The sequence below is a fragment of the Calidris pugnax genome, unplaced genomic scaffold, assembly GCF_001431845.1.
Source record: "Calidris pugnax isolate Ruff unplaced genomic scaffold, ASM143184v1 scaffold973, whole genome shotgun sequence".
Taxonomy (NCBI): Eukaryota; Metazoa; Chordata; class Aves; order Charadriiformes; family Scolopacidae; genus Calidris; species Calidris pugnax.
The window spans coordinates 1-9362 of NW_015091607.1; the positions used below are offsets into that span (position 1 = coordinate 1).

Sequence of the window (9362 nt, forward strand, 5' to 3'; positions counted from 1 at the left end):
AAAAAGGGGGGGGGCGTGATGATGTCATGGAGGAGCCTGGTGATGTCATAGAGGACGTGATGATGTCACAGAGGACCTTGGTGACCTCATAGAGGACCTTGGTGACATCATGGTGGATGTGATGACGTCACAGAGGACCCTGGTGACGTCACAGAGGGTGTGATGACATCACGGAGGACCCTGGTGACATCATGATGACCCTGGTGATGTCATGGAGCATGTGATGATGTCACAGGGGAGCCTGGTGACATCACGGCGGACATGATGACGTCAGAGCAGACGTTGGTGACGTCACGGTGGACGTGATGACGTCACAGAGGACCTTGGTGATGTCAGGGCAGGCCCTGGTGATGTCACAGCGGACGTGATGACATCAAAGTAGACCTTGGTGACATCACGGTGGACATGATGATGTCACACCGGACCCTGGTGACGTCAGGGTGGACCCTGGTGATGTCATGGGGGACCTCACGCCACCCTGAGGTGCCCTCCCCCCAACCCTGGTGGCCTCAACTCAACCCTGGTGGCCACACATCAACCATGATGGCCTCTATGTCAACCCTGGTGGCCACACATCAACGATGCTGGTGACCACATCTCAACTACGATGGTCTCAAACCAACGTTGGTGGCCACAAGTCAACTCTGGTGGCCACACGTCAACAATGCTGGTGGCCACATCTCAACTACGGTGGCCTCAAGTCAACCCTGGTGGCCTCAAACCAACTCTGGTGGCCACAAGTCAACTCTGGTGGCCTCAAACCAAGCGTGGTGGCCTCAAGTCAACGATGCTGGTGGCCACATCTCAACTACGATGGTCTCAAACCAAGCGTGGTGGCCTCTACATCAACCCTGGTGGCCTCAAACCAACTCTGGTGGCCACAAGTCAATCATGGTGGCCTCTACGTCAACCCTGGTGGTCACATCTCAACCATGATGGCCTCTATGTCAACCCTGGTGGCCTCTACGTCAACCCTGGTGACCTCAAGTCAACCCTGGTGGCCACAAGTCAACCCTGGTGTCCTCAAGTCAACCCTGGTGGCCTCTAAGTCAACCCTGGTGGCCACAAGTCAACGATGCTGGTGGCCACATCTCAACGATGGTGGCCTCAACTCAACCCTGGAGGCCTCTACATCAACCCTGGTGGCCTCAAACCAACTCTGGTGGCCACAAGTCAACCCTGGTGACCACACGTCAATCATGGTGCCCTCCCTCCAACCCTGGTGGCCACAAGTCAACGACGCTGGTGGCCACATCTCAACCCTGGTGTCCTCAAACCAATCCTGGTGGCCTCAAGTCAACCCTGGTGGCCTCAAACCAACCCTGGTGGCCACACGTCAACGATGCTGGTGGCCACATCTCAACCCTGGTGGCCTCTATGTCAACCCTGGTGGCCACATGTCAACGATGGTGCCCTCTACATCAATCCTGGTGGCCTCAAGTCAACTCTGGTGGCCTCAAACCAACCCTGGTGGCCTCCAAGAGGGCGGGGCGAGCGTCCCTCGGCCCCGGTGGCCGGCGGGGCGGGGCGGGTGGCTAGTTGAGGGTGCCGCGGCAGCTCTCGGTGCGGCAGAGACAGGGGATCTTGGTGTCCTCGATGGGGAACTTGTAGTCGTAGGTGATCTCCTCGTTGACCCCGATGGGCTGCTTGGAGTAGATGACGATCTTCTTCTGCGCCTCGATGGTGATGACCTTGGCGTAGCAGTTGGGCTGGGGGGGAGGGGGACACGGGGGTCAAGGAGGTGGCCACCAGCCAACCCTGGTGGCCACAAGTCAACCGTGGTGGCCACAAGTCAACTGTGATGGCCACAAGTCAACCATGATGACCACAAGTCAACCCTGGTGGCCTCAAGCCAACTGAGGTGGTCTCCACCCAAGGGTGGTGGCCACAAGCCAACCCTGACGGCCACAAGTCACAAGTCAACCCTGGTGGCCACAAGTCAACCATGATGACCACAAGTCAACCCTGGTGGCCACAAGTCAACTGTGGTGGCCACAAGCCAACCCTGGTGGCCACAAGTCAACCATGATGACCACAAGTCAACCCTGGTGGCCACAAGTCAACTGTGGTGACCACAAGTCTACCCTGGTGGCCACAAGTCAACCATGATGACCACAAGTCAACCGTGATGACCATAAGTCAACCCTGGTGGCCACAAGTTGACTCTGATGGCCCCAAGTCAACCCATAGTGGCCTCAAGTCAACCGTGGTGGCCTCAGGTCAACAATGATGGTGGCCCCAGGTAAACCCATGGCAGCCTCAAGTCAACCGTGGTGGCCACAAGCCAACCCTGGTGGCCACAAGTCAACTGTGATGACCACAAGTCAACCGTGGTGGCCACAAGTCAACAAACAGTGGCCTCAGGTCAACAATGGTTGTGGCCCCAGGTCAACCCATGGCAGCCTCAAGTCAACTGTGGTGGCCACAAGTCAACCCTGATGGCCTCAGGTCAACAATGGTGGTGGCCCCAAGTCAACCGTGGTGGCCACAGGTCAACTGTGGTGGCCACAAGTCAACCCTGGTGGCCACAAGTCAACTGTGATGGCCACAAGTCAACGATGCTGGTGGCCACAAGTCAACTGTGATGGCCACAAGCCAACATTAATGGCCACAAGCCAACCGTGGTGGCCACAAGTCAACCATGGTGACCACAAGTCAACTGTGGTGGTCACAAGTCAACCACAATGGTCACAAGTCAACTGTGATGACCCCAAGTCAACCGTGGTGGCCTCAGGTCAACAATGGTGGTGGCCACAAGTTAACCCTGGTGGCCACAAGTCAACCGTGGTGGCCACAAGTCAACCCTGGTGGCCTCAAGCCAACTGAGGTGGTCTCCAACCAAGGGTGGTGGCCACAAGCCAACCCTGATGGCCACAAGTCAACGATGCTGGTGGCCACAAGTCAACCGTGGTGGCCACAAGTCAACCCTGGTGGCCTCAGGTCAACAATGGTGGTGGCCCCAGGTCAACCCATGGCAGCCTCAAGTCAACTGTGGTGGCCACAAGTCAACCCTGGTGGCCACAAAGTCAACCCTGATGGCCGCAAGTCAATGATGCTGGTGGCCACAAGTCAACTGTGATGACCACAAGTCAACCACGATGGCCACAAGTCAACTGTGATGGCCACAAGTCAACAAACAGTGGCCTCAGGTCAACCCTGGTGGCCACAACTCAACCCTGATGGCCTCAGGTCAACAATGGTGGTGGCCTCAAGTTAACCCTGGTGACCACAAGTCTACCCTGGTGGCCACAAGTCAACCATGATGGCTTGGTGGCCCCAACTCAACAATGATGGTGGCCCCAGGTCAACCCATGGCAGCCTCAAGTTAACTGTGATGGCCACAAGTCAACCGTGGTGGCCACAAGTCAACGATGCTGGTGGCCCCAGGTCAACTGTGGTGGCCACAAGTCAACCATGGTGGCCACAAGTCAACTGTGATGGCCACAAGTCAACCCTGGTGGCCACAAGTTGACTGTGATGGCCCCAAGTCAACCCATAGTGGCCTCAAGTCAACCGTGGTGGCCTCAGGTCAACAACGGTGGTAGCCCCAGGTCAACCCATGGCAGCCTCAAGTCAACTGTGATGGCCACAAGTCAACCCTGGTGGCCTCAAACCAAGGGTGGTGACCTCAGGTCAACCCAAGGGGGGCCTCAAGCCAACCAAGGTGGCCTCGTGTGGTGGCCAACCCTCAACCCTGGTGGCCCCACGTCAACCCTGGTGGCCCCAAGCCCACCCCGGTGGCCCCAGGCCCGCCCCGGTGGCCTCACCGTGCAGCAGTGGTTGATGAACCGGGCCAAGTTGCCGCACTTGGTGGCGTCGATGATGGTGTCGTGGTCCACGCGGAAGAGGTAACTGCTGCCGATGCCCTCCTGCACGTAGCGCTTCTCCCGCATGTCGGCCACCACCTGGGGGGACACGGAGGTGGTTGGAGGTGGCCACGAGGTCTTTGGTGGCCACCAAGGGAGGTTGGAGGTGACCATGAGGTGGTTGGAGATGGTGGGAGGTGGCCATGAGGTCTTTGGTGGCCACCAAGGGAGGTGGGAGGTCCCCAGAAGGTGGTTGGAGGTGGCCACAAGGTCTTTGGTGGCCACTAAGGAAGGTGGGAGGTGGCCATGGGGTGGTTGGAGGTGGTTGGAGGTGGCCACGGGGTGGTTGGGCGCAATAGGTGGTGGCCATGAGGTCTTTGGTGGCCACCAAGGGAGTCAACATGGGGTGGTTGGAGGTGGCCACGGGGTGGTTGGAGGTGGTGGGAGGTGGCCACGAGGTCTTTGGTGGCCACCAAGGGAGGTTGGAGGTGACCATGAGGTGGTTGGAGATGGTGGGAGGTGGCCACAAGGTGATGGGAGGTGGCCATGGGGTCTTTGGTGGCCACCAAGGGAGGTGGGAGGTGGCCAGAAGGTAGTTGGAGGTGGCCACAAGGTCTTTGGTGGCTACCAAGGGAGGTGGGAGGTGGCCATGGGGTGGTTGGAGGTGGTTGGAGATGGCGGTCAACCCTGGTGGCCTCAAGTCAACTGTGGTGGCCACAAGTCAACCCTGATGGCCACAAGTCAACTCTGGTGGCCACAAGTCAACCCTGGTGGCCTCAAACCAAGGGTGGTGACCTCAGGTCAACCCAAGGGGGGCCTCAAGCCAACCAAGGTGGCCTCGTGTGGTGGCCAACCCTCAACCCTGGTGGCCCCACGTCAACCCTGGTGGCCCCAAGCCCACCCCGGTGGCCCCAGGCCCGCCCCGGTGGCCTCACCGTGCAGCAGTGGTTGATGAACCGGGCCAAGTTGCCGCACTTGGTGGCGTCGATGATGGTGTCGTGGTCCACGCGGAAGAGGTAACTGCTGCCGATGCCCTCCTGCACGTAGCGCTTCTCCCGCATGTCGGCCACCACCTGGGGGGACACGGAGGTGGTTGGAGGTGGCCACGAGGTCTTTGGTGGCCACCAAGGGAGGTTGGAGGTGACCATGAGGTGGTTGGAGATGGTGGGAGGTGGCCATGAGGTCTTTGGTGGCCACCAAGGGAGGTGGGAGGTCCCCAGAAGGTGGTTGGAGGTGGCCACAAGGTCTTTGGTGGCCACTAAGGAAGGTGGGAGGTGGCCATGGGGTGGTTGGAGGTGGTTGGAGGTGGCCACGGGGTGGTTGGGCGCAATAGGTGGTGGCCATGAGGTCTTTGGTGGCCACCAAGGGAGTCAACATGGGGTGGTTGGAGGTGGCCACGGGGTGGTTGGAGGTGGTGGGAGGTGGCCACGAGGTCTTTGGTGGCCACCAAGGGAGGTTGGAGGTGACCATGAGGTGGTTGGAGATGGTGGGAGGTGGCCACAAGGTGATGGGAGGTGGCCATGGGGTCTTTGGTGGCCACCAAGGGAGGTGGGAGGTGGCCAGAAGGTAGTTGGAGGTGGCCACAAGGTCTTTGGTGGCTACCAAGGGAGGTGGGAGGTGGCCATGGGGTGGTTGGAGGTGGTTGGAGATGGCCATGGGGTGGTTGGGTGCGATAGATGGTGGCCATGAGGTCTTTGGTGGCCACCAAGGAAGGTGGGAGGTGGCCACGGGGTGGTTGGAGGTGGTGGGAGGTGGCCACGAGGTCTTTGGTGGCCACCAAGGGAGGTTGGAGGTGACCATGAGGTGGTTGGAGATGGTGGGAGGTGGCCACAAGGTGATGGGAGGTGGCCATGAGGTCTTTGGTGGCCACCAAGGGAGGGGGGAGGTGGCCATGAGGTGGTTGGAGGTGGCCACGGGGTGGTTGGAGGTGGTTGGAGGGTGGCCACAAGTCAACCCTGGTGGCCTCAGGTCAACAATGGTGGTGGTCCCAAGTCAACTGTGGTGGCCTCAAGTCAACTCTGGTGGCCCCACGTCAACTCTGGTGGCCCCAGGTCCACCCCGGTGGCCTCACCGTGCAGCAGTGGTTGATGAACCGGGCCAAGTTGCCGCACTTGGTGGCGTCGATGATGGTGTCGTGGTCCACGCGGAAGAGGTAACTGCTGCCGATGCCCTCCTGCACGTAGCGCTTCTCCCGCATGTCGGCCACCACCTGGGGGGACACGGAGGTGGTTGGAGGTGGCCACGAGGTCTTTGGTGGCCACCAAGGGAGGTTGGAGATGGCCATGGGGCGGTTGGAGGTGGCCATGGGGTGGTTGGAGGTGGTGGGAGGTGGCCATGAAGTCTTTGATGGCCACCAAGGGAGGTAGAAGGTCCCCAGAAGGTGGTTGGAGGTGGCCACGAGGTCTTTGGTGGCCACCAAGGGAGGTGGGAGGTCCCCAGAAGGTGGTGGGAGGTGGCCATGGGGTGGTTGGAGGTGGCCACAAGGTCTTTGGTGGCCACCACGGGAGGTTGGAGGTCCCCAGAAGGTGGTTGGAGGTGGCCACGAGGTCTTTGGTGGCCACCAAGGGAGGTTGGAGATGGCCATGGGGCGGTTGGAGGTGGTTGGAGATGGCCATGGGGTGGTTGGAGGTGGCCACGGGGTGGTTGGAGGTGGTGGGAGGTGGCCACGAGGTCTTTGGTGGCCACCAAGGGAGGTGGGAGGTCCCCAGAAGGTGGTGGGAGGTGGCCATGGGGTGGTTGGAGGTGGCCACGAGGTCTTTGGTGGCCACCACGGGAGGTTGGAGATGGCCATGAGGTGGTTGGAGGTGGTTGGAGATGGCCATGGGGTGGTTGGAGGTGGCCATGGGGTCTTTGGTGGCCACCAAGGGAGGTGGGAGGTCCCCAGAAGGTGGTGGGAGATGGCCACAAGGTCTGTGGTGGCCACCAAGGGAGGTGGGAGGTGGCCATGAGGTGGTTGGAGATGGCCACGGGGTGGTTGGAGGTGGCCACGAGGTCTTTGGTGGCCACCAAGGGAGGTGGGAGGTGGCCACGGGGTGGTTGGAGGTGGTTGGAGGTGGCCACGAGGTCTTTGGTGGCCACCAAGGGAGGTGGGAGGTGGCCACGGGGTGGTTGGAGATGGTTGGAGGTGGCCATGAGGTGGTTGGAGATGGCCACAGGGTGGTTGGAGGTGGCCATGAGGTCTTTGGTGGCCACCAAAGATGATGGGAGGAGGTCGCCATGGGGCAGGAGAAGGTCCCTGTGGGGTGGTGGGAGGTCTCCATGGGTTGGTGGGAGGTCCCCGTGGGGCAGGAGGAGGTCCCTATGGGGCAGGAGAAGGTCCCCATGAGGCAGGAGGAGGTCTCCATGGGTTGGTGGGAGGTCCCTATGGGGCAGGAGGAGGTCCCTATGGAGCAGCAGAAGGTCCCCATGGGGCAGTGGGAGGTCTCCATGGGGCAGTAGAAGGTCCCTATGGGGCAGGAGGTCCCTATGGGTCAGGAGGAGGTCGCCGTGGGGCAGGAGAAGGTCCCTGTGGGGTGGTGGGAGGTCCCCATGGGGCACGAGGTCTCTATGGGGCAGCAGGAGGTCCCTATGGGGTGGGAGAAGGTCCCTGTGGGGCGGGAGAAGGTCCCTGTAGGGCAGGAGAAGGTCCCTATGGGGTGGTGGGAGGTCCCTATGGGGCAGGAGGTCCCTATGGGTCAGGAGGAGGTCGCCGTGGGGCAGGAGAAGGTCCCTGTGGGGTGGTGGGAGGTCCCCATGGCAAGGAGGACGTGAGGATGGAGGGACACCAAGATGAGGAACGTCAAGATGGAGGGACACCAAGGTGAAGACAACCAGGATGGAGGGACACCAAGATGGAGGGACACCAGGACGAGGAACATCAAGATGGGGAACACCAGAGAACATCAGGATGGAAGGACACCAGAGAACATCAGGATGAGGAACATCAGAGAACACCAGAACAGAGGGACATCAGGAGGGAGGTCTCTATGGGGCAGGAGGTCCCTGTGGGGCAGGAGGAGGTCCCTATGGGGCAGGAAGTCTCCATGGGGCAGGAGGAGGTCCCTATGGGGCGGTGGGAGGTCGCCGTGGGGCGGTGTGGGGCGGGACCGACCTGGCGGATGTTCTGCCCCACGTACTCGATGACCATCTCGTCGGCGGCGATGGGCTCCATGGCGAACAGGCCCCACTCGTGGATCCGGCTCCGCCCAAAACGCAGCCGCTTCTTCCGGAACTGGGGACAACCCAACGGGGGGGACACGTCACCGAGGGGACAACCCAATGGGGGGGACACGTCAGGGGGGGACAACCCAAAGGGGGACAACCCAACGGGGGGATCCCGAGGACATGGGGGGCACCAGGGGACATCAGGATGGAGGGACACCAAGATGGAGGGACACCAGGACAAGGAGGACGTGAGGATGGAGGGACACCAAGATGAGGAACGTCAAGATGGAGGGACACCAAGGTGAAGACAACCAGGATGGAGGGACACCAAGATGGAGGGACACCAGGACGAGGAACATCAAGATGGGGAACACCAGAGAACATCAGGATGGAAGGACACCAGAGAACATCAGGATGAGGAACATCAGAGAACACCAGAACAGAGGGACATCAGGAGGGAAGGACACCAGGACGTGAGGATGGAGGGACACCAAGACAAGGAACCTCAGGATGGAGGGACACCAGGACGGAAGGACACCAGGACAGAGGGATGCCAGGACATGAGGATGGAGGGACACCAGAGAACATCAGGATGGAGGGACACCAAGGGGGAGAGACACCAGGACAAGGAACATCAGGATGGAGGGACACCAGGACATGAGGATGGAGGGACACCAAGAGGAGGAACATCAGGATGGAGGGACACCAGGAGGGAGGAACATGAGGACATGAGGATGGAGGGACACCAGGATGAGGAACATCAGGATGGAGGGACACCAGAGAACATCAGGATAGAGGAACATCAGGATGGAGGGACACCAGGATGAGGAACATCAGGATGGAGGGACACCAGGGGACATGAGGATGGAGGGACGCCAGGGAACACCAGGATGAAGACACACGAGGGAACATCAGGATGGAGGGACACCAAGATGGAGACAACCAGGATGGAGAGACACCAGGATGGAGGGACACCAAGATGGAGACAACCAGGATGGAGGGACACCAGGATGGAGAGACACCAGGATGGAGGGACATCAGAGAACATCAGGATGGAGAAACACCAAGGAACATCAGGATGGAAGGACACCAGGACATGAGGATGGAGGAACACCAAGATGAGGAACATCAGGATGGAGGGCCACCAAGAACAGGAACATCAGGATGGAGGACACCAGGAGACGTGAGGATGGAGGGACACGAAGATGGAGGGCCACCAGGCTGGAGGGCCACCAGAAGACCCGAGGGGCCACCAGGCCACCGGAGAAGCCCCACCTTGAGCTGGTTGAGCTTGAGGAGGTCGCTGTCCAAGGGCGCGGCCGAGCCCATGGCGCTGAGGAGGCGCCGCTGCTCCGAGCGTCGCTCCGACAGGAGCCGGTTGGGGCCCTGGGGGGGGGGAGGAGAAGACAATGG

General features: G+C 60.5%; 2 protein-coding genes across 3 annotated transcripts; both read right to left on the reverse strand.

Moving 5' to 3' along the window:
* Positions 1 to 71: 71 nt before the first annotated feature.
* Positions 72 to 3906, reverse strand: SUV39H1 (suppressor of variegation 3-9 homolog 1). 2 transcript variants are annotated; one of them, XM_014961825.1, is made up of 4 exons: positions 3768 to 3906; positions 1457 to 1709; positions 180 to 1331; positions 72 to 97 (listed from the first exon to the last, which is right to left on the reverse strand). In XM_014961825.1, exons 1-2 carry the CDS (start codon positions 3891 to 3893, stop codon positions 1536 to 1538), a joined length of 300 nt encoding a protein of 99 aa, XP_014817311.1. In that variant the 5' UTR covers positions 3894 to 3906; the 3' UTR covers positions 72 to 97; positions 180 to 1331; positions 1457 to 1535. The 2 variants fall into 2 exon arrangements, with proteins under 2 accessions (XP_014817311.1, XP_014817310.1); XM_014961824.1 differs by having other exon boundaries at positions 180 to 1709.
* Positions 3907 to 5761: 1855 nt separating this feature from the next.
* On the reverse strand, positions 5762 to 9351 carry LOC106899887 (histone-lysine N-methyltransferase SETD1A-like). Its single transcript, XM_014961826.1, has 3 exons — positions 9225 to 9351; positions 7897 to 8016; positions 5762 to 6015 (listed from the first exon to the last, which is right to left on the reverse strand). The coding sequence occupies exons 1-3, from the start codon at positions 9276 to 9278 to the stop codon at positions 5839 to 5841; spliced, it is 351 nt and encodes a 116-aa protein (XP_014817312.1). The 5' UTR covers positions 9279 to 9351; the 3' UTR covers positions 5762 to 5838.
* Positions 9352 to 9362: the final 11 nt, after the last annotated feature.

What these genes read in the sequence shown, in the direction of transcription:
- SUV39H1 (XM_014961825.1), bottom strand. Translation starts at nt 3,893, where the DNA reads ATGCGGGAGAAGCGCTACGTGCAGGAGGGCATCGGCAGCAGTTACCTC. An exon ending in TCATCAACCACTGCTGCACG is followed by an intron (nt 1,710 to 3,767) that starts GTGAGGCCACCG and finishes CCTCCCCCCCAG; the next exon opens with CCCAACTGCTACGCCAAGGT.
- LOC106899887 (XM_014961826.1), bottom strand. Translation starts at nt 9,278, where the DNA reads ATGGGCTCGGCCGCGCCCTTGGACAGCGACCTCCTCAAGCTCAACCAG. An exon ending in TCAAGCTCAACCAGCTCAAG is followed by an intron (nt 8,017 to 9,224) that starts GTGGGGCTTCTC and finishes GGTTGTCCCCAG; the next exon opens with TTCCGGAAGAAGCGGCTGCG. An exon ending in TGGGGCAGAACATCCGCCAG is followed by an intron (nt 6,016 to 7,896) that starts GTCGGTCCCGCC and finishes GTGTCCCCCCAG; the next exon opens with GTGGTGGCCGACATGCGGGA.